Raw genomic sequence first — 24,516 nt, forward strand, 5'->3', positions numbered from 1 at the left:
GACAGATCGAATATTCGTCCAATCACCTTCTGAGAACTTTTTAAAAATGTCCTGCCCTTCCCGAATGCTATCTATAGCAGTGCTAATTTAGTCGACTAAAACTATGACTAAAAATGTTTGTCGACAGCCTTTTTTCCATGACAAAAACTAGACTAAGATTAACAAAAATAGATCTGTGATGACTAAAATTAGTTTTTGTCAAGATGACTAAAACTAGACTAAAATGTAATGTAGTTTTCGTCAGACACTCAAAATCTGTGATATTTCTCCACTGTAGATAAATCTGTCAAAAACAATGTACTGTAGCTGTAGCTATTCTGCCTCTCAGCTGTAGATAGCAGGGACCCCAGGTTTGGCAGGGTGCATAGAACAGACTACCATGATTTGGTACCAGATTTAGGCATGAAAATAAGTGCTAAAATGTGGGGACTTTTTATGGACTAGAACTAAACTAAAACGTTTTGAGATTTCATCGACTAAACTAGACTAAAACAAAAAAGGACAGAAATGATTAAAATGTGACTTGAATGAAAATGCATTTCATTTAAAGACTGAAACTAAGACTAAAATTAAAAATACCTGCCAAAATTAACACTGTCTGTTGACCAATAAATGTAGTCGCTTTTAATTCAGTAATGACACTTATTACAAAATAACATACTTTCCATTGCAGGCTTCTCAATGGCCCCTCCCTACTGTGGGCCCAGGTAATCAGCTCTCTTTTCCCCCTGTGCTACGCCCATGATCATGAAAGCCCTGAGAGCTCACACATTTATACTATTTTTCCACTCTGTTTTCCTGAGATAATGTGTACATTTTAATTATTTTCTAATGATCTCAAGAAAACAATTTGTAATGAGAAAACCAGGGCTGAATTCCAGAAAAAACGACTGTACTTAGTTGGGATCTGATCCTTTGATGATGAAAACAATTGAAATGGAGTGTAAAATGTATGGATGCATGTCTGCATAGGGCTTCCGTACATCGTGTGTCGACCCACTTTTGGTCCTGACCCACCAGTCTAGAATTATTGCGTTTGAGGAAAGATGTTGCATTATTTCAGTTGTCTTTGAAGGTTGACAGACCTTTTGTAAAGAAAAAAAAAAGAAATAAAATAAAATCTTGAACGGCGGTTGTTGGAGTATATGAAATATAATCAGACTTTAAAACCACATGACTGCTGTCATTGAGAGTACTGCCGAGAGGCATAGCAGTGGCTTTATTTGTTTAAAGTAGCTACTGTGTTACTGTCAAATCAGTTAAATCCTGTGTATTCTCGCGAGACCCGGGACTATTCGCTGAAATAGCGGCAGGCGCGGCACTGGGATTTCATTTGCGATAAGTTAATATTTACGGTTGTTGTTCAGTATGTAAACGTGCCAGGGTTCGAAGTCCTCCTTCCGCGTCTCTGGCGGTTACTTATCAAGTCAAGACCGACAGCCTGTTGCTCAGGTGGGAAAAAAAGGTCACTTTGTCAAAAGTTCGCAGCCCCTCAGCTGCAGAGCAAACCGACGGGACGTCCCTTCCGTGTAGCGGCCTACGTAGAAGAGGGCTCCGAGTTTCTTTTCCGCGGACAGACATATGAGCACAGCCACGCAGGGTAGACGCTTTCGTGCCTTGAAAGTGCTGTTTCCTCTACGTGCTGTCAGCGCGCTGCTTTATGTAGACGCGAGCTGAAGTGTTTCCCTCGAGCTTGTCTGCTTTAGAAGAAACTATTTAATAATGAATGAGCGGGATCGGTTTGATAATGCGGACCCTTGTGCGTGCCCGAGTAGTGCTGAGCTCAGTAAGGCTGTGTCGGTGTCCTTGGGTTTGGATACACTCTCCTCTCCTCTCAATAACACGAACCAGAGCTCCAGCAGCGCCTTTGCAGACTTCGAGCTCGTTGTGGGCAGTAGTTCCAGAGGAGTGCCGGAGTTAAGGGCGGCTCGGAACATGAACCAAGAAGGCAACAGGCTCCTGCTGGATGACACTAACCTTATAGAGGACGGGGATGATTTAAAGCAGGTGAGCTGCATGGAGCTGCTCAGGTCGGGCGAAGTGGACAGCGCGCAAAGCGTGACGCGTGGTCCGGTGATCTCCAGATACGTTTGCAAGGAATCAAACTTGTACATGAACGCGGTGAGTGAGCTGCCTGCGCCCTCTCACGTGGAGGCTCCTTTGCCTTTGGAGCCGTACCCTGCTTACTCTGCCAATCCAGACAACTACAGAGAGATCCCGGGTGTGTGGTGCGCATACAGCGGACGATCCGAGCCAGAGAGAGGGGCATCTGATGGACATAATTCGCTGTGTAAATATTGTAATGGTGGGCAAGCCTCTTTTGGATCCAGACAGGAATGCCGCTGTGTTTGGTCTAACAAGGGTGAGCAGGTTGGCAAAGGTGGCACGCGAGGAGCTGTGGCACAAGCGTACAGTCAAGTGGAAAGTTACCAAAGTGCTATTCCGCAAGGCCATGCCAACTTTAACGCGGTTAAGACCGAGCCGTCGGTGTGGATGAACTGCACAGATCGTAGTTTCAGGTAAATTCCAGCTCTTATGAAGATTTGTTCTCACATGCTCTTCATTGGCATCGGATCAGAAGAGAAGTCCTGGCCAAAAGAGACGCACATTCTTTTCTGATAATCAGTCTCATATTGCTTTATTCAGAAACAAAAGGAGAATTGCAGCGCGTCAAGTGGTCGTGCTTCAGTAGTTCAATATGCAAAACTGTAGGGAACAGTTTAGCTTATTGCATTGTTGGGTTTTAATTTCCTGCTTAAGTTTTTGAGGGGAATGCTGTTATGAATCCACCACAACGTTTTATAGATGCTCTGCATGCTATCTTTTTTACCAACTATGTGTGTGTAGAGCTGCAGAGCATCACAGCATCTTTTGCTACAAGACAGCACACTTCAATTAAATATAGATATTGTTATTCTTATTTTATTTAGCGATATGTCATTCAAAGCCCCTGCTGCAGACACAGTCACTCACTCACTCCTGCTCTTGCAGTGCCAACCATGTGCTCTTGTTGGCCTTGGCTTTGTTGTGTTCTACATGCAGTTAGACTGAATCAAAGTTCACCTTATCCCTAACTTTCCAGCGCTGTCCTTATTTGTGCTGTGACTAACTCCACAAATATCAGAGCCGCCATAAAAACCAGAGATACAGCACCTGTTGCTCTGTGCTCGGAGCAGAAGAAAACAACCTGTTTTCACTTTTTGATGCTAAAGAAAAAAAAAATCCTCCAGTGTTGTGTCCACTGGAGTTGTCATGATACCACAGTTTTGAATTTTGAGACAGCACTAGTAAATATACCAAACCGTATCAATACTTGTTTCAGTGCCACAGCAACAAAACATGACCTCCTGGACACCAATAAGTGTTATTTTTGATTGCCTACCTGCACATCAAAGAACTGATGAATATGTTGAAATTGGACCAGCTATCAATAGTTATCAAAAGCAATTTTAAAAAGCCTCTACATTTGCATCGGAACAGGATGGACATCAGTCCCCTTCCCCCTTTAGATATTTAATCTGAATCATTTATGATGATGAAGATCCAGAAAGAGCCTCTTTTTGGGTGTTTTATGTGTCTATCTTTATGAGATGTTAAAGGGAACATGATAAAACACATTTGCAGACCGGTGAATGAAAAATGTTAGAGGGTGGAGAAGAGACAAACACAGCCAGAGGAAGTAATGCAACTCCAGCAGCAATCAGACATAATCCAGCAACTTAAATGTGCTCATTTAGGTTTTTCTCGTTATAGTAAGGGATGTCAACATTATTTCATTGATCATGATGTGATTACCGGCCATAGTGCATTGCTTTATTTTCTTTTTCAGCACACTTTGGTTAAGCCACTGTAACATTTACAAGCACCCAAAGTGATGCAAAATCAGAGATGCACCAATTGCATAAATCAGGGCTGATGTTGATACAAATGTTTGGTATAAAATGTTGATTTTTCATCGCCTCTTCGGAGTTATCACTCCCACACTGCCTGCATTTTTTTCTTGTGTTTGATCTTAAAAGGAAACCTGTTTGTTCAACATGTGACTTCTCCTATTCAATAATAAGTCACTTCTCTGAATCAGCTGTTTAGTGTGCTGTAAAGTAATACAAATTTTTATTATAGGTTTGTTCAATGGCTGGTCACTGTGTTAAACCACCAGACCATTTAAGTTATGAAAAACATCTCTAAGTTTATGAAATATGCTTCTGATCAGAGCACAGCTGCCTGACTCTGTGCCAGAGCAGAGGGATTAAATTTACTGTTTTCTGGCACAAATCTCTCTGTTATCGTACTTTTAATGACCTGTAGATCACCGTGGCTGATAGATTTGGTAAATTTTCCTCACAATGAACAAATACAGCATGAAACTGGCTGTTAACTTTCACTGAAGGCAGTAGCATCGGCTAACAGCAGACTGTACTGGGATGAACTGCTCTGTGATATCATATCATTGTAGCATTAGGGGGGCGGGGTAATTCCCCACTAAGATTGTTGATATCATGGGCTAAGATAAATTTTCAAACAGTCAATCCAAAATTCAGTCACACGTAGATCTTGTTTTGTCAGCGGCTTACAGCAACCTTATTCCAACACAATTTGTGTTTGAAGACACAAAGTTTGTATTTCACTTTACAAGGACTTTAATGCTAGGGTTAGATTAATATGGCACATCAGGTAAACACCTGCAGCTGACATCAATAATGCCAACATTATTTGTTGATGCCTGATGTTTGTCAAAATGACTGATTTTAGCCAATACTTATGTTAAACCAATGTATCAGTGCAACCCCCATGTAAACTAAGGAAACCACTATGTGTTAATGTTAATTTTAATCTCACAAACAGCACAATGAATGAGTCAAAACCCCCTATCTTGTGTTATCACTATTTTAACTTTTTGCCGTTCCCTTATTTTCTTTTAATCCCTAAAACTTCCCTTTTTCCATGATTAAGTCAATGTCATGATCTTCATCTATCCGAATATCCTTCATTTTTTCAAAATAACAGCAGGCCTGTATCCAAACAGGAAATAAATTACCATTTGGTTAAATCAGAACAATCAGTATGTTTACCTGTTGCTCTCAGTGTACAGGGATTAAACATTAAAAACAAAAAAAAAAAAAGAAAAAGTACTAAAAAACTGAGATTTAAATATGTAACTACAATCTCTTGTAGGTATTTTATCTAGTGCATACAAGTACATGTACATTGATTGGATGTTTGCAACTTGGGCAGAGGGTGAAAGGATGCTGACTAGATATGAGCAGAAGGGTAAAACATGCAGAATGTGGGCACATTTACATGAGCTGGATGATTTAAGATAGTTGATTAGTGCACGTGTACATATGAGGTGAGGCATTTTACCACAGACCGAGTTCTTACAGTATTTAGTGAATAGATTAATATCAACAAAAAAACCCACAATAAAACAGAACAGTTGAAATGCAAATAGTGGAATTTCAAATTGGACAAAAGGGGAAATTAATCGTGATCAACTACAAAAATTCTGAGATTAATCATAATTTAATAACATGAAAGTCTGACAGCCCTAATAATGATACAGTTTTTTATATAAAGGGTGTTTAGGTGCTCATATACAATGTATGTTAGCTAAAAAGATTTTTAAAAAAAGCACAAATATGGCAACATCACTCACATGTCTAATGCTCAAAGCATATTAGAAACACAGCACATAGCTCTTGGTGAAACAATCACAAAAATAATCATATTTCTCTGTCATTTTTCTATCATTTCTTTTGTACTTTTTGATACTATCCAACAGTGTTGAAATTCAGCTTTTTGCCTACCTGCCACTGTGGCTGGTGGATTGAAAATCTATCAGTGGTAAAAAAAAATCTTTTTAACCACTTTATTTAAACTGGCAGAATAATAGTTATATATAACATTACACTCAAGGCTGATAGTATTCAAGTAATAGGGTATCTTGTAAGTCTTAAAACTACAAAAAAAATCTATTTAGACTAATTCTTAAAAGGAAAAAAAAACATTACATGTCTTATTTTAGTTATGGATTGTGGCTGTTTTAAGCCTCAATGGAAGCTATGTCCTCAAAGGTTGATTTAACTGTAACTAAACCTTGACCAAGATCCAGAATGATTAAATTATTTTGAAAGTATACACGCTTATATGAGAAGAATTGTAGCTACGCTCTTGAAAATCAAAACAGAACAAGTAATAGACAGTGATTCAAATGACATTGTTTTCCTGTTGCTTATCTCTTTGTTGCATTCCATTTACTTACCTGCCACTTTGGCTGGTACATTCAGTAAATTCATCTCAAAGCACAAGCATTTGGCTGGTGATGGATGAAGATTTACAACCCTGCTACGAAAAACTAATGGATGATATAATGTTTAAAGCATGTGATATTGAAAAAGTATTGTCTGGTGCTGACATACCTGCTTGAGTATCTGCACTTATACATCACAGCTGTCTTAGTCCACTTGTGAATCAGCTCATATTGTGTATTTTCTTGTGTTAACAGGCATGAGGACTTGTTTCCAGGTGTGTACCTTTCAGACCGGAGAGTGTGTCAGGTGTGCGGGGACGATGCCTCAGGTTGTCACTACGGAGCAGTCACCTGTGGCAGCTGCAAAGTGTTCTTCAAGAGGGCTGCTGCAGGTGGGTGTCACAAACACACTGGTTCACAAACGCACCGTTTTCATCCGCTTATTTAATTTCTTACACCCACACAGTGGCTCATGCAAACAGGGCACACTGACCTGACTCCACCAGGGTGAGTTATTTGGTATCAGCAAACACCCACGTGTCGTTGCTATGAGTGGAAGCTAAGGCATTATTGAACTTGCCTCCTCATCCCCCCAGGACTTTTGTGTACCACCAGGTAAGCAGAACCACCTGTGTGCCAGCCGGAACGACTGCACCATTGACAAGCTCCGCCGGAAAAACTGTGCCTCGTGCCGCTTAAGGAGATGCTTCATGTCTGGGATGAGTCTCAAAGGTGAGGAACTGAGGATGGGAGCTGAATAAGAGACAGATACAGAAAATAATGTGTGAAATATTTGGGGGAAAATGAGGTCAGATACCGTGCATGCATTGGATCAGAACTTACAATTTAGATGTTCCAGCTTAAATACAGTGTGACAACAGGATTTTAACAAGGGCCAAAGAGCATGTAAGAAGAGGCCCATTTACAAACATTTATCGTACTTTTTTCTTCTTTTTCCCAGCTATTTCTTGTGTAAAGATCAGACATAACAACTTTTAATGGAACCTTCTTATCTCTTTTTTGCCCTTTTGTACTTGTCTGTATTGTCTGCGGGGGATTCTAGGTCGCAGGCTAAAGGGAGCCGGACAAAGTAGGAATGGAGAGGAGGAGCACGCTTCCTGGGGTCCTGGAGACCATGGAGAACGGGCTGGAAGAAAAGATGTCAACTTGGAGCCAGGAATTTCAGCAGCTCGGGCTCAATGTGAGGATTCTGTCACATGTGATCAAGTTTCAAGTTTTAAATATGTGATATTGTTTTGTTTTGGGGTGTTTTTGGCCAGTCTTCTCATAATGTCTCTGTATCCTCCACAGCATCCCAGGCTTTGGCTCTGGGCATCCCTCCTACTCTGCGCTCCTGCCTCTCCCTGCTCAGCATCTTGCAGACCATTGAGCCAGCTGTGGTGAATGCTGGACACGACCATGGTCAGCCAGACAGTGCCGCATCCTTGCTCACAAGCCTCAATGAGCTGGGGGAAAGACAGCTAGTAACTGTGGTACGCTGGGCCAAGGCAATACCAGGTAAACTAACCAGGTCCAAGGTAAACCACAGCAAACTAAGCCAACCTACATGTAGGTGACTCTGTTGGGGTTGTGTCTTCCTAATTTCTACGATATTAGAACCTCCTGCTTGCACGTCATAATAAGCAAAACATGTAAAGATGGAACTCCTATTAAGCAAGACAGTGAATAATACTGAACAACTCCAAAGTTCAGTTATTAAGAAGAGCTATACAGCATTGGGCAAAATCTCAAGAGCTTATCCATGAGATAAAAAGCCTTGCAATAAATTTATGCCAGAAACATTTCCTCTTTGGGGCAGCCAATCCTACGCCAAGCAAACCAGTCTGTTCATTTATTAACCACTAGAGGGAGGTATGTTCATATTTAAGCCAGAGGAGCAGGCTGAAAATGGCCAGCACTGTTTCCATGCTGTCATCTCCATGTTGATACCCGTATGAACTCTTAACATTAATTTGATTGACCTGTGATGAAAAGGTTTTTTTTGCATGAGCTGTTTGCATGTTTGAATATTTTCTCCCAGGTTTCCGCGACCTGCACGTGGATGACCAGATGTCACTGATTCAGCTGTCATGGATGGGGGTGATGGTGTTCGCTTTAGGTTGGAGGTCCTACACACTTACTAACAGCTCCATGCTCTACTTTGCTCCAGACCTGGTCTTCAATGAGTAAGTGATGAAAAGTACTACATGCTAGAGTGTAGTTAACACATTTTCAGTAATTTTCAAACATAAAGTGCCTTTAAAAAGTGTTCACCCCCTTGGATGCTTAACCCTTTTATTGATTTTATAAATCAATCTTATTTTGAATTTTTGACAATAAAAAACATCCCCAAAAAACATCTTTGATGTCAAAGTGAAAGCTGATCAGTCAATTGAATTTTTAAAAAGTTATGTGAATATGTGATTTCATAGGTAGTCATCCCCTTTAAAGTGACTGACCTAATTCAATAGAGGGCCAGCAATTTGGCGCTAGTAGACTAACTTTTAGTGAAGCTGGGATTACCTGAGTGCATTGAATGTGTCTCAAGTGATTGTAGTATAAAGAAACCTGTGTTTGGGAGGTCTAGTCACAGGTTAATCAGTATTCCTGGCTACCGTTACACCATGAAGAAAAAAGAACACTCCAAGCAACTCAGATAAAATGTAAAAGAAAAGTATAAGTCAGGGGATAGATACCAAAGGCACTGAGCATCCCCTGGAGTTCTGTTAAATTCATCATCACTATGATAGGCACATATGTAAATCTGCCTAGATCAGGCTGTGCTCACAAACTGAGTGACTGTGCAAGAGGGAGACTAGTGAAAGAGGCCACCAAGACACCTATGACTACTCTGAAGGAGTAACAGGCTTCAGCAGGCTTTACAAGCTTTGACAGGTTCGTGACCAGTCAAAGCTTTATGGGAGTATGGCATGTTGGAGAAAACTCAGATTAAATCTCAACTAGAGTTTGCCAAAAGGCATGTAGGAGACTCCTTGGCCAAGTGGAAGAAAGGTCTTTGGTCTGATGAGACCAAAATGGTGCTTTTTGACCACGAGGCAAGATGTGCTGTGTTTGATGGACACAAAACTCAGCACATCACCACAAACACATCATCCCCACTGTAAAGCACGATGGTAGCAGCGTCATGCTGTGAGGATGCTTCTCAGCAGCCGGCCCTGGTATGCTTATAAAGGTACAGGGTAAAATGAATGCGGCAAAATAGAGGAAAATCTAGGAGGGAAGTCTTGTTTGGTCTGCAAGAGAACTATGGCTTGCAAGAAGATTTATTTTCTAGTAAGACAATGTCCAGAAGCATACAGAGAAAGCTACACAGAGATGGTTTACAGCCGACAAGGTGAATGTTCTGGAGTGGTAGAGTCAAAGCCCAGACCTTAATCGGGTAGAGAATTTGTGGTTGGACTTGAAAAGTGCTGTTCATGCCTGATCCCTGTGCAACCTGACAGAGCTTGAACATTTTTGCAAAGAGGAATGGAGAAAAATTGCTTTGTCCTAATGTGCACGCCTAATTAAGACCAGTCATCACAGATGCAGTGCTGTGATTGCGGCCAAAGGTGCATGTACCAAATACCAACTTTGCACGGGTGGATATTTATGCTGTCACTTGTTTTACATTACACATTTTAATTTAACTGACATTATTTAGTAAAAAAAACTGTTTTCATTTTGACATTTAAGAAAGTTTTTTTGTGAAATTTCATTGTCAAATAAGCCAAAGTATATTGACCTTGATTGATTTATAAAATCAATAAAAGGGCAAAAAAAATCTGAGGGAGTGGACACTTTCATAGACACTGTACACACTAATATCAAGTTGTTGTTCCTGAGGGAAAGCTGCCTGGGTTTGAGTCTAGTCTGTGGCTCTTTTCCTGCATGTGATTCCCTGTACTCACTCTCTATTTACCAACTCTATCCACTGTTCTATCAGAATTAATTCGTTTCTGCCCCCCAAAAATCTCAGTTGATAGTAGTCTTTTGTTCAATAAAAAAAATGGAAATAACTCACTGAAATAGTGAAGTCTTGATAAAGCCTAATTTTTCTAAAACCAAAAGAGTTTTTAATAATTGTCAAAAGGACTTTGGAAAGGAGCAAATTTACCCATTAAGAAGACTGAGACAGTAAATGTTTGACATTTCTGCTTGAAATAATGGCTAAAAGGATTGATTCCTTATCAGAGTTGTTTGGAGATTAATCGTTGCAGCTCTGCTTTGCATGGCAAACTTCAGCAAAGTTTTAACATTGAAGTGTTTGGGTCAAACAAAAGTTTGCAGACATTTGTCGTGTCTGGCACAGTGTCTTCATCAACAAAGAAAGTTTTTTTTTTGGCCTAAACATCTGTAATCATTATTGTGACACTGGGTTTGTAGAATTACCATGAGATTTCACATGATTGTCATTGTCAGTGGAAAGAAAGGCACCGGGGAATATGAGCTTCAGAGGAAGATTTCAAAATAACACAATACATGTCATCTGCTTTTAGACGAGACGGTAAACAAGTCTGTTCTGTTCTTATCATATCCTTTGCATTTGATATACATGGCCACAAAGGGATCAACTCAGATGATTTATTCTGTTTCATCGTCATGATACCTTCATCAAAACTGCTCCTGTATTGAGTTGTTTCTTTCTTTCCACTTTCATGAGTTTGAATTCACACCACAACCTTCCTCCAGCCTCCATCAAACTGTTTGTGACACTTCGGCTGCAGTCTTTTGTCTTTACTTTGTACTTTTGAAAACTTAATGCAGACTTTGAAAAGTAAATCATTGTACATGATGAACATAAATAACAATTCCACCGCCTCTTATCTGCAAATTGTTTTCAGTGTTGAAGGCGGACTGGCTCTGAATGCTAAAATCAGCCACAGGCCCTCAGAGCTGCTTTCACTTTGTGTTTTGTGCAACATTAGCAAAACTCTCATTCTTTCTGCATTAGACCTCTGTCACTCTACTGGTCCTGCTCTGACCTGCATGGTAATGGAGATGCCTGCCCTTGTTACTGACCCTCATTTTTCTCTGCCTCCATGTCGTTCCCTTTTTCCATTATCCATCATACTCATTTTTCTCACCTCAACTGCCTTTTCCTCTTTCCCTCACTCTCGTTTCAGCAATCCTTTAATTGACTTCGTCTCTCTTTGTATCTCTTGTTCTGACCCTCTCTTGTCTTCCTGTCTCTCCTTTTGTTGCACCTTGTGTTCCTTCTTCTCCCCTCACGCTGTTTTTGTCCCCTCCCCAGCCAGCGGATGCAAGTGTCCAGTATGTATGAACACTGTGTGCGGATGAAGCTGCTCTCCCAGAGGTTTTGCATGCTGAAGGTCACCCAGGAGGAGTTCCTCTGCATGAAGGTCCTGGTCCTCTTCAGCATCAGTGAGTCAGCTGGGACCATGTCTGAAATAATCGGCTGATTGTAGACTCAGAAAGTAAAATATGACTACATTATAAAGCGGCCATACTTTAGAGAATTGATGGGATGGATAAAGTCTGTGAGAATTATTGTTGTGTTCTGGCTTTGTGGTCACAGTGCCAGTGGAGGGCCTGAAGAGCCAGCGTTGTTTTGATGAACTGCGGACCTCCTACATCAAGGAGCTGGACCGCTTGGCCAGCAACCGCGGAGAGACCACCCGTACACAGAGGCTGTTTCAGCTCACACAGCTGCTGGATTACCTCCAGTCGGTAACAGACACCATCACGCCTCACATATGAAAACATGACATTTGTTATATAAATGTGTAAGTGTCACAGAAGCTACTGGAGCGGCAAATAATAAGGCCAAAGTTTGCCTCCAAAGTAAACAAACATACAAATTAGGCAACATTTAATGGCTTTATTATGTCATTTAAAAGGAATCCGGCATATTAAGACATTTTAACCTTATTGAATAAACATTAGTGCTTTTAAATGAATCTTGTACATAGAAAAATGTTTGATTTCTACAATTTGGATCTTTTTAGTAGAATTATTCAGCCCTAATATGTTCTATCCTTTCATTTCTGTCATAAATCATCATGGTCAAAATGATTTGGCTAAACAAAAAATATGTAATATAAAAACATGACTGCATAAATGTCACCCCCTTCAAGCTAGTATTTAGTAGATGCACCTTTGGCTGCAATTACAGCACTGAGTCTGTGTGGATAGGTCTCAATCAGGCTCACACATCTGGACACTAATATTTACTCTATTAGTTTTTGCAAAACTGCTCAAATTCTGTCAGGTTGCATGGGGATCGCAGTGAATAACACTTTTCAAACTGAGCCACAAATTGTTTATTGGATTTTTTTAGGTCTGGGCTAAGGATGTTCCTAAGCGTCTATTTCCCTTTTCGGCTAAACGCCCATTTATATTTCATTTAACTGACTTGTCTACAAAGGAGAAAACCCCTAAAAAACAGTCAAATTCCTTACAGGGTCATTGTGTCAGCGGGTGTGTTGTTATTCTGATATACTCTCTACAGCGTGGCTAGCATTAAAAGCTAGCGCCGCCCGCATTCATTCCTCTTTGCAGAGTAATATCGTGCTTTGATATTTGGACTCTTTTCACTTCAGGTGAGTAGTTCTACGTGAGTTCATGCCCCAACATCCTACATACCACTTTATTTCCATTTACAACTTTAGAAAACTGTTGTACCGCAGTCTTCCAACTACACGCCAACAGCTTAACCATTGCTGAGCTTCTCATGTTTACATCCGGTGAAGTGCTAGAGAGGAATGCAGCGGACCAGGATTTCAAGCCCGTTTTCATAAAAAATGATTGGTGATTAGTTTAACCGACTAGTAAATCTCGCACCAGCTAATTTGATAAACGGTTTTAACCGTTTTACTGATTAACCACGTGTATCCCTAGTCTTGGCTTTGTCTCTGCCACTCCCGAATATAAACCAATTGTCTTTAAACCAATTCTATGTAGCTTTTGCTGTGTGCTTCTGGCAATTCTCTTGCTGGAAAATAAATCTTCTCCCGAGCTGAAGTTCTTTTGCAGACTGAATAAGATTCTAGGATTTCCCTCTATTGTGCCGCATTTATTTTATCCTTTACCTTTACAAGCCTTCCAGGGCCAGCTGCTTAGAAGCATCCCCACAGCATGATGCTGACACCATCGTGCTTCTCAGTGGGGATGGTGTGTTTATGGTGATGTGCAGTGTTTGGTGTCCACCAAACACAGCATCTTCTCCGATTGCCAAAAAGCATCATTTTGATTTCATCAGACCACAGAACTTTCTTTGATGGAGTTCTTGATGGAGTCTCCCACATGTCTTTTGGTGAACTCATGTCAAGATTTAATGAGTTTTCTCAACAGTAGCTGTCTTTTTGATACTTTCCCATAAAGCTTTGACTAGTGAAGAACCAGAGCAACAGTTGTTGTATCTAAAGTTTCTCCCATCTCAGCTGCTGAAGCTTGGAGTAATCATAGGTGTCTTGGTGGCCTCTCTCATGATGTTGATACCAGTGATGCGTTTTCACTCTCTCTTTCATTGTATCACTCCCACAATGCCATCGTTTTCTCTGATGTTTGACCATGAAAGCAGATCACAGTTTGTCCAACAGGTCACATCCTCTACCTAATAATAAATCCCTTCTTTATATCAGCAGTATGCTCGATACCTGCATTGCATTGATTGGACCCAACAGATAGGAACTGCAACTGATAACAGTCCATACCCATATTATTCACTGTTGACTGGTGTTTACAAAAGGGCTGACATTGGGTGATACAGCCTGGATTTCACGTGGAGTTTACCAATTTAGTTTATCACAGGTGGACTCCAATTAAGGTGCAGAAATATCTCAGCAAAATTGGGTGAAATGGGAGGAACCTGAGCTGAATTTCAAGGTTTTTTGGCAAAGGGTCTGAATACTTAGGTCATTGTGTTATTCAAGCTTTTTATTTTTAATACATTTGCAAAAACAGTCTAAAATTGTTTTTTTTTTTTTTGTCATGATGGGGTGCTGAGTGAAGATTATTGAGAATAAAAATAAAATGTTTCTGGCTGTAGCATCAGGCTGCAACTTAACAAAACTGAAAAAGTGAAGGGGGTCTGAATATTTTCTGAATGCACTGTAGTTGTAGCTCATTATACTCCCATCTTACTCATCAACTAACAGTTTTCATCATAGTTGTTGTTGATAACATTAACACTACATTGATCTAAAAGTTAAGTTTATTAATGTCATTTTTCTTTAACTATACTGGTTCAAATAAAAACTCTATTGTGCTGCTTTTTAATCCAAACCTATACAAGACCCTTATTTTATTCTAATTAAGTGTATATGTTTTAATGTGCCAGGCTTTCAGTTATGACTTGAATCCAAACAGTAGTCTCTTGAGTTTTTTTCTGCAGACAGACTACTTACACAGTAACAGTCTGAATTTAACCACCAATTTGTGCAGAGTTCTGCAGCCAACAACTCATTAAACACATACCAAAGAGTCATATAACTTCTTTTTTATTTTTTCTACATTAGTTGCATGTAAGAAAAAGAAAAGAAAGTGGAGTTTTCCTTTCTAGTAGTGGCCTACAACATGAAGAATTACTGCAAAATTTCAAAGGGAGTTGAGACATGTAGTCTGTAATGGAAAGCACCCAAATCCATTATCTGAAGCTGCAGACTGCATGTCCAGTCCAGCAAAGACACAGAAAAAGCTTAGTTCTGTAACTGTATTACTGAGCATCAGCATCAGGAAAGGATGTCATGGTATCTGAGGTTTTTTAACTTTTAAGGCCCACATAAATTTAATTTAGCATTCAAATCTAATTTTGTTCTTTCCATCCTTCTGGCTCCTCTGAAAAGAAAAAAAGTTTTTGCATCTTTTAATATCTAATTGTGGGAAAATGAAAACTTTTAAACGAACAAACTTAGAACCAGAATTTGTATAATTTTCAACTTTGTTTTCTCTACTGGAACAGCAGTGAGCTGTGGATGGTTGGTTATCTCTGGAGACAATTAACCCTTCATTTCTAAAAGTTTGTTCAAGCGGAAAAGCTCAAAGTTAAGCCTGTGGCTCTACAGTGGTTACTGTTTTATAGCAGTGGTAAAAGATTCAAGTATATTTAAAAGTTTTATATTTATTTAGGTACAAAGTAATGTGACATGATGATCACAATCTGTGTTTGTAGATGGGAAGGCAATGAAAATTAAAACCCCCAAAATATTTTTAATGTTGAAAACAACTAAAGAAACTATAAAATGAAAACAAAACACCTCACATAGTCACTTCGATTTTTAATTTAACTACATTTTGTTAATACGTAGTTAGATATATAAATATTTCTCAAGTTAACATTTATCATTTTAATTCATTAAATTAGGAATAAACTTCAAAGCACTTTCTTAATGTGAAAAAAGGGTTGTTTACTGTATAGTATATACACCTTAAAGATGTCCACTTCTTTTTCCATAGAGTCCTTAATTCAAAACAAGAAGTAGGCAATTGAAGTTCAAGCTACATTTAAAAACATAAAAAATAAGATGCATGTGGTAGAAGCCTACAAGTGGCTTATATAAAAACCACACCCTGGAGACAGGGTAAAAAATACACTTTTAGACATCACATAAAAAATGTAAAATTAAGTCTGAATACATGACAGAGAGGTTGCAAAATAGGAACGTGAAGATGTTTAAGAAAATAAATAAGATTTTAAAAAATAATAATTGAAATGCTCATGCAACATATTTTGAAAAAGTAGCTGATTTTACAAACTGCTTTTGAAGCTGCAGTATTTTATGAAGGTGGGAAATGTGCAATATGATAAATATGGATAAATTAAACTATTGTATAATGTTGAAAAGCAAGCATTGTTAACAAACCTTCTTATTTTTCTTGAACTCCCAAGAGATTCAGTGAAGTATTACAGCCTATTGTAGCTATGCATCCTAAGCCAACATGTTCTCTACAGTTCAGTGTGCTATCAATCTGAATGCCTAAAAACATGTGGATGAAACTTTGGTAATATCATTGTCAATGTAATGCCTAATTTGTTCATTGTTATATTCATTTTTACCAGAAAATAAAATGAAATGAGACTTTTTAATATTTCATGAGAATTTAGTTTGGAACCAAGTAGAGTAATTTGAAAGACCTTGATGTAAGACTGTAATGAGAGATGTTGAATCTATTTGTGACTAGAACGTTGGTGTCGTCTGCATAAAAGCAATGGAAATAATGTCATTTATGTACATTAGACATGATAAAGGGCCTAATATATAATATAAAGATACTGAGTTATTTTATGATCATAGTTTCTGAGCCATTGATAAACATTACCATTAAAACTATATTTGTACATTTTTCAAACATGTATCCTCTACATTGGAAACACATGGGGCCAGAGCTCTCTGTCTGTACTCTGTGTTTATTCCATCATTTCTCTCAAAGTGTATGGGACAGGGACCAAACGCTGGAGTACCACTGCTTTAATGGAGTTGAGCAGTGTAGCTAACAGTTCAGGCCAGAGCAGCAAAAAACACCCCCAGCATTTTAAAATCAATGGTACTTTACTCAAACGTGAACTTGAATGTTGTGTTTGACTTGTTAGAAACTACAAATACTGTAGTGCCTGGAGGTAGTCCGAGCAGTCACTGGGCAAGACGTGGGGTACACCCTGAACTTGTTACCAGTCAAGTCAAAGGGCTGATCTATAGAAAAAACAACAGGCACGCTCCCATTCACACCTACGGACAATTTAGAGCCACCAGTTAACTTGACGAGCATGTCTTAGAATATGCAAGCGCTGTACAGAAATTCCTGTCAGACCCCAGATTGAGACCTTCTTACTGTGAGGTGACGGTACTAATCACTGCTCCACTGTGCAGCCCTCAATGTACATAATGCAGTACCAAAACTCTACATATTGCACCTTTAACCCTCTACTGCATACCATACGTGGTATATGCTGAAAACTATCTACATCATTTACTGATTCTCTGTACCATTTTATTTCCAAAACAATTTTTTTCATATTTCAGACCCCCCCCCCCATCCCAAGTTATTTTTACCAGTGGTACCAAACAACAGAGAAAATGACTAATTCCTAGATCATGAGACAACTGTTAGAGCAATAACAAATCTTCAAAAAATATTGAAAAATTATGTAACAAAGAACTGAAAAACATTTGAAATATATTTACATTTCTGACTTGATACAGACCTAGGTTTGTATTGTCCAGTGCCATGTCATATCGATTCCCATGTTGTGAGTCATTGCTGTCACTCCGTGTGAAACTTCACAACTGTTCTTCAGTCAGGAACACTCTCATCATATATTTTACCATTTTACTGCAAAATGGATATACAGTTTTACTTGGTAGAGAATGATCTGCTTTAAAGATGCTCCCTGGGTTAGTCAAACAGCATGCTTTGACTTTCAAGGAAGTGCACGGCTAGAAGCCCTCATATGGATGGATACATTTATGATAATGCATATTGAATACAATAAAATTAGTTCAAAAGCAATTAGTCCATAGTGTCATGAATCCACCATGAGGGTGCTACAAGCTTTATGCTATAAAGGAGGAGGCTGGGGTGGAGGAGGTTAAGGTTTTCCAGCAGCAGTGTGGTGCATCAGCATTAAAGCAGGCAGGGATTAGTGAGAACTACGTCATATTTAAACGCACTGCTGTGTTGAGAGAAAGAGCTGTGATTGGCTGTGACGGGAGGCGATAATTAGGATGACATCAAGAAAAACTGTATTTCAGAACATGCGAAATAAACTCTTCATAAACCTTTATTAAAAAACTCTACAACTTAATACACACACATGTACTTTCATTACAGTTGCTGTCATTTTAAATATGATTACTAGGTCAAATATTCTCAATTTCTTCTCACACCATGTGCTGCTGTGTCAGAAAAGGATGTCTGGGCTAATCATGCTTGATAGTGACTACTACATCTTATTGGACTCTGATTGGTTGGCATCATTTAAGGTAGCATGTACTGGGCATGGGGGTTAAAAAGCTTTGTTGCACAAGGGAAACACTGTGTTGTAGAGGGTTAATTGGCTGTAAAGTGCTTTGTGAATTGATATGAAAAGTGCTATATAAATAAGAATTAATATATCTAATTGCTTAAGATAAATTAAGTCAGCACAATCTGAAGTGAAGCTCCCAGTGATGCTGTCTCTTTAATATAAACAGCATATTGGCAGTCCCAACTGGGATGTGAGCTTTCTGGTTCTGAATATTTCTAAAGGTTTTTAAAGTCCCAGAAAGCTGGTTACATATTTCTTTAATGCCAAAACTTATTACACTGATTTTTGTAATGATAAGGGCAGTAATCAAACATCCCTCACAGTAAAGGACTGCTGAAACAGATCAGAGTTTTTTAGGGGGTGTTTTCATAATGGAGCTGTGACTGAGGATTGTTGGTATCCACATGACCACTAGAGGGAGTAGATGAGCTGCTTTTGCCCTTAATGGAAGTGGAACTTAAATTCGCATTGATTCAAAACCAAAGAGATGTCCAAGAAAAACTCGTGACTGTGTTTGCAACGCATAGAGGAGTATAATAAGTTTCCTCCCAAAGAGGGCAGCACTGCTGCAGATTCTCCCTCAAGTCTGTCACCAAGGATTTAACCCTAAAGGCTCAGCTTTGTCTGTGTCCCACTCACATCTTAGATCTTCTAATACCAAATGAGCTAGAGGGCAGCATGGGATTGTCTGGCAGGGCCCCGAAGGCAAAAAAGCAGAGTTGATCAAGACTTTGCCACTCAGCCCCCTTCGGCTTTTCCCTGTCTGGGGAGCTTAAAGCGCCACAATGAGTGTCATCATTTTAAATCACCCCTTAAAGCTTGTGTCAAGAGACAGGCTTCAATGTCATTTGTTTTCTTCTTTTATCTGCAGGCTTTGTTCTTTCTCGGCGCAGTACAAATTTAAGTGTGTCATCTTTGCTACCTGTAACCTCTGTGTGACCTCTGCCTCTCTTCTTCTGCTTATTCTCAGATTGTGAGGAAGTTGCACCAGTTCACCTATGATCTGTTCATCCAAGCCCAGTCCCTGCAGACCCGTGTCAACTTCCCAGAGATGATCTCGGAGATTGTGAGCGTACACGTGCCCAAGATCCTCTCGGGCATGGTCAGGCCCATCCTTTTCCACAATACAGCCTAGAGCAGGGTCTCTGTAATTGTTCTTTATGTCGCATAAGCTCCTGTGCCCGATCCTTTGGCCGTTTCCTGTTAAGCTAAAATGGCCGGGAAGGCTTTATGCTCTTATGAGGTGAATGAAGTAAAAGCCCCTCTTTACCTACAGGGTAATGCGGGGCACAGTGAGAGGAAATTATCAGTGAGGCATACAGCACATTCTTCCAGTCCCTTGTAATCTAATTGCATCTAATCTGTTCTTTGTTATACCTGTAATCCGTATCATGCACATAGAATGCTTCTGGAGCTGATTAAAGCATGCACATGAGCCATTGACAGCCTACCACCTGGCATGTAGACCTCCTCATTTTGTTAACAGAGGAAAAAACATTACGAAAAAAACACATTTGCAGAGTTCTCACCATAGCTTGTGTGTGTGCAGTAGTTTGATGTTTGGAATACTTTTCTCCACAATGAATGTAATTGTGTGTGCCCAAGATGAGCAGACTTGTTGATTGACAGTTAATATACAGTTATGGCATGCATGCTAAGAAGCTGTCTTGCCTGAGGGTGACTGAACTGATTTGTGAAAGCTGTTATCCGTTAAAAATTATAGTAAAAAGGCACTTGGATGGCTTCAGATGAAAATTTAAAATGTATATTTATGAATATTGTGATGTTTAGAGAGCACACACACAAAAAAAGAAGAAACTGTTTGGGCAAAACAAAAAAATACAATCTGGGCTGACTTTTTTTTTAAGTGTTTTTGTTTTTGAGTGTCAAACCTTATACTTAAGTAATTTTCCTGAGCTGACATTTCATAAGGTGTAACTTTTTCTACTGTTTCTAAAAGTGTTCTTTGCAAGTGCTTTGTTGCGTATCCACGTGTTTCATTGTGGCTTTTTGACAGTTTTGCTAAATGTTAAAGGTCCAGCCAAGTTCTGCTAATTTGTTTCAACATTGTCGGTTAACATGCAATTAAAGTGAAGCATGAGTGTGTATCTCTTTGTCCATGATGCCTGCAGAAGGAAAAAGAAATTTGCATTACAACACAAATCTTTTCAGTGTGGTCTCATTTGAGTGCATGCATGTAACGCTCCTGTTTTTTTCTCCCTGGCAGATTCATTTCAGTCTGCAATGCAGTCGAGTGGACAGACAGGCTTTAGAAACAGCAGACAGACAAGTCTTTTCTACCGCTACATTACCAACCCTCAGGATTATCTCAGTCTCCACCCAGCCAGGTAATAGATCTCAGCAGGAAGCCAGAACATATCACACAGTCAAAGCAGGAGGCCTGGCTCATTTATTTCCTCTCTTTGTAGCAGCAATGTCTGCCCAACTGTGTTTTAAGTACCACCCAGTGGTGACTGTTGGAACTGCATCAGTAAAGTGAAACTCAGCAGCAGCGTTAGTGTTGTGTTAGTAGGACAACATCTGCTGGAGCCATTGACATTTGCTTCATAATGTAATTGGACACGGATTTAGTGCGTGTTTGAAAAAGGTTACCATTATATTGCCAGAGTCACGGATGAGGAAGTCATAGCATTTAAGGGGAAGAGAAAATAAAGATTACAATTCAATCAGAAGCGTTACTGGAAATTTAATGTTTTTAAAATGAATACATGGAGAGAAAGCTTTGTATTGTAAGAAGAAAACTATTTCTGGAGCATGGTTTTGAAAATACCTTTACAGAAAAGTATAGATTCCAGGAAAAAAATTCTATAAAACAATATTTACGAATGTCTGCAGGGCGAGAAAAGAAATAACATATCTTTCAGAGCTGGTTTATTTTTACTTGCTGCATTTAAAAGCCTGAACTGTAAAAAGCAGTCTGTCTGGGTAACCTCTACCTCCATTTTAAGCCCCATTTCCTGAGCAACCTCTTTCAACAAGTATTTGTCCCTCTCATAAATGAATTGGAGCTGAACGAGGTTGGGATTGAAAGACATGCTGAAATATCACTTATTTCTAAATATATTCCCCGCTACACATGCCCCTGTGGCTTTCCTTAAAAGGAATGGCGTCTTGTAGGTTTGCAATGATCAAAAATGTATGTGTTGTTGTCGGCATTTGAACTTAGTTTGAATTCCATTTGATTTCTGTGTTTCTCCGAGTCTGCTCTGCATCAATATTACATGCCTACTCTAGCAGAAGAGGGATTTTTCCTGTTGTGTAACGGGAACCACAGAAAGCACAAACACGGCGGCCGCAAACAACAAAAGTTTTAAGCATTTCCTCATGTGGAGATTTGGGAAAGATTAACAATAAGGAAGATTTTCAACATGGCAGTTTACTTTAAATGTAAGAGGCTGACACAAAGGAAAAGAGAAGAATAGACAGTCACAGGGGTGGGCCACATGCTGTCTCTGTCCTTACTTTAAAGCAGCCTGGGACTCAGTATCAAATATCAGTACCTTTTAAACATGAATAAAACACAAAAAAGTGTCATGAAGCCTTTCAACATAAGCTGCCAGTACAACCCCATACAAAAAGACTAAGTGCATAAAAACATGCAAAGAGATATATAGATATTATATTATTTATTCACTGACATGTGTTTTTTTTTTTTTGCAAGAAATTGAAGGCTGTATCTGGCTGCTTTTCCTCTAAATCTTTAACGAAGCTTTTCTCAACATATCTGGAAAAAGTACACTATACAGGTGCATATCAGAAAATTTGAATATCATGAAAAAGTTCATTTAAATCCTGTGATTTAATATAAGAAGTCCCATATATTCTAGATTCATTTAATATAAATTGAAATATTTCACAACGATTTTGTTTCACTGTGGATGATTACGGCTTACAGCTCACAAAAATCAAAATATCATAAAACATCAGCCCCCCAAAAAATATAATACAAAAATGTTGACCTTCTGGAAAATTGTGCTCATTTATGCACTCATTTCTTTTTTTGGAGCTCCTTTTGCACAAATTACTGCATCAATGTGACGTGGCATGGAGGCGATCAGTCTGTGGCACTGCTGGGATGTTATGAAGCCCAGGTTGTTCTGGCCAGTCAGGTATTATTTTGAGGCAACTCTCTATTTGTAATAATAATTTTGTTGTAAAAGGCATACATATATTTGAACTGGTTTCAGAGTTAAGAGTTCATTTGTTTTTATTCACATTTAACTGAACAGCATCTAAACATCATAATTAATGGTTCAGTATTTTTGATTTGGTAGAAATAATGCCATGTTTGGGTAGTTACAGCACTCATGGTTATGGTAAAACAAAAAAAAAATTAAAAAAAACTTCTTCTTACTTATTTTTGAAACAGGCCAAAGAGATATTTTTGATGAAAGCAACAGTGAAATTTGCAAAAATTGTGACTGTATTATTCTCATGAAAGGAGAGATAGAGGTTTAGGTATGGGACAGCCACCTCTCAATACAAAGTTCCCTATAAATGGGTATTTAATATAAATGTGGTTTAAATGTGCAGTGTGTAAAATGGGGAATATTCGTGACATCTTAAACTCAGGTTTAGATTGTGATGCTTATTTTCTGGTGGTAAGTGTTTTAGTCAACGAAAACTCAAAATATTTTAATCTAGTTTTAGTCCATAAAAGCCCTCACATTTTAGTCTTTACTTTTAGTCCAAGCATTTATTTTCTAGCCTAAATCTGGTACCAAGTCATGGTTGTGTGTTGTATGCACCCTGCTTAACCTGGAGTCCCTGCTCTGTGCAGCTGAGAAGCAGGATAGATACAGATGCATTGTTTTTTGAAATTTACCCACAGTGGAAAAATATGGATTTTAAATGTCCGATGAAAACTATATTACAATTTAGTATAGTTTTAGTCATCTCACTGAAAACTAAATTTTGTTTTTGTCAGTTTTAGTCATCACAGATCTATTTTTATTAGTGTCAGTCTAGTTTTTGTCATGGAAAAAAAGTCTGTCGACAAACATAGTCATAGTTTTAGTTGACGAAATTAACACTGCACTGGACCTTTAAGATGATCTAAAATCTATTTTTGTGTTTCATAATATAATAGCTAAATGTTGCTAAATATGCCAGATTAAACCAATCTTACACTTTTTTTGTTTTATTTTTGGACCACAGATTGAATTTCCATATTTTTTCAGAATTTCCATTTTGCCTGCTTGAACATGGCTGTGTAAAATAAAATGGCAAACAACCCAACATGAAAAATCTCTGGAATAAGATACCTGAGAGTTACATCATACTGTTGCATTCAGCAATCTTTCTGCTTTTGGTACATACATGTTCCCTAAAAATGTCTCCCATACTGATAAAACTGTACACTAATGCAATGTGCATTTATACTCACTTTCACATGTAAGCTGTTGGCTTATTTCCAAAATCTTCCAAAGCTATATTTCCTTATTTTCACACCTGGAAAAAGTCCCAATGTCCTCACACGAGTACTTCCTGTTTAGCAGTGTTGTAGCTGTTGCTGTTGATAAAACCTGTGAAATTTGCAGCCATATTAAACTACAAACATTACCAGGCATAATTAAACAAGCATCAATCATAAAAATTTGAAGTTTTTGTATCTTGAATAGTTTTGTGTGGAGAGTGGCTGCAGAGCATTTTGGTTAGAATGGTGGCAATCTTGAATTTATACTGATAATTGTAATGTGCTTTTGTGATCAAAAGATGGCAGACAAAGTTTCCATGAATGAGGCTTAACAGCAGTTCAGCAAAATTTGGAGTAATGGTGCAGGGAACCCAAAATGTAATGCCCTCATATGACAATACTGGGACGTAGGAGACCACAGCATCATGTGGTGATCAACAGAAGCTTCCACATTGCCAAGCTTTATTTTCCTAGACTTTACCTCAAAGACAGTATTCTTATCGTGACAGAAAAAAGTAACTTAATCTGGTAAAGTTTACTTTAAAATGACAAATCTTGGCATGATAAATTCTGATAAAAGCTTTTTATTTATTCATTTCCTTAAAGTATTAGTGTTAGGTGTCTAATTTGGACTTTCCTGCAGTTTATAACAATCTTGGCCTCTGGCAGTGAGAATTCAGCTGATACGGCCTGCTTGGTAACCAAAGTTGCCCATCTCTGTGGTAAAGTAACCAAACCCTACAATACTTTGCTCACAAAGTGAATACTTCTTGCTAGACCTTCCATAAAACTCCATCAATAATGTCTTTAACACCAGGTTACTGCAACTCACGGCTACAGTGA

The 24,516-nt window shown here is 38.8% G+C and overlaps 1 protein-coding gene across 2 annotated transcripts; it reads left to right on the forward strand.

The window, feature by feature from the left end:
* Window positions 1-1,309: 1,309 nt before the first annotated feature.
* LOC121516192 (progesterone receptor-like) lies at window positions 1,310-20,344 on the forward strand. 2 transcript variants are annotated; one of them, XM_041797318.1, is made up of 9 exons: window positions 1,310-2,519; window positions 6,506-6,642; window positions 6,866-6,982; window positions 7,314-7,451; window positions 7,562-7,768; window positions 8,292-8,436; window positions 11,505-11,635; window positions 11,790-11,941; window positions 19,207-20,344. In XM_041797318.1, the coding sequence occupies exons 1-9, from the start codon at window positions 1,723-1,725 to the stop codon at window positions 19,369-19,371; spliced, it is 1,989 nt and encodes a 662-aa protein (XP_041653252.1). In that variant the 5' UTR covers window positions 1,310-1,722; the 3' UTR covers window positions 19,372-20,344. The 2 variants fall into 2 exon arrangements, with proteins under 2 accessions (XP_041653252.1, XP_041653253.1); XM_041797319.1 differs by having other exon boundaries at window positions 11,790-11,937; window positions 19,207-19,348.
* The last annotated feature ends 4,172 nt before the right edge of the window (window positions 20,345-24,516 follow it).

The sequence above is a fragment of the Cheilinus undulatus genome, linkage group 10 (genome assembly GCF_018320785.1).
Source record: "Cheilinus undulatus linkage group 10, ASM1832078v1, whole genome shotgun sequence".
In the NCBI taxonomy this organism is placed as follows: Eukaryota; Metazoa; Chordata; class Actinopteri; order Labriformes; family Labridae; genus Cheilinus; species Cheilinus undulatus.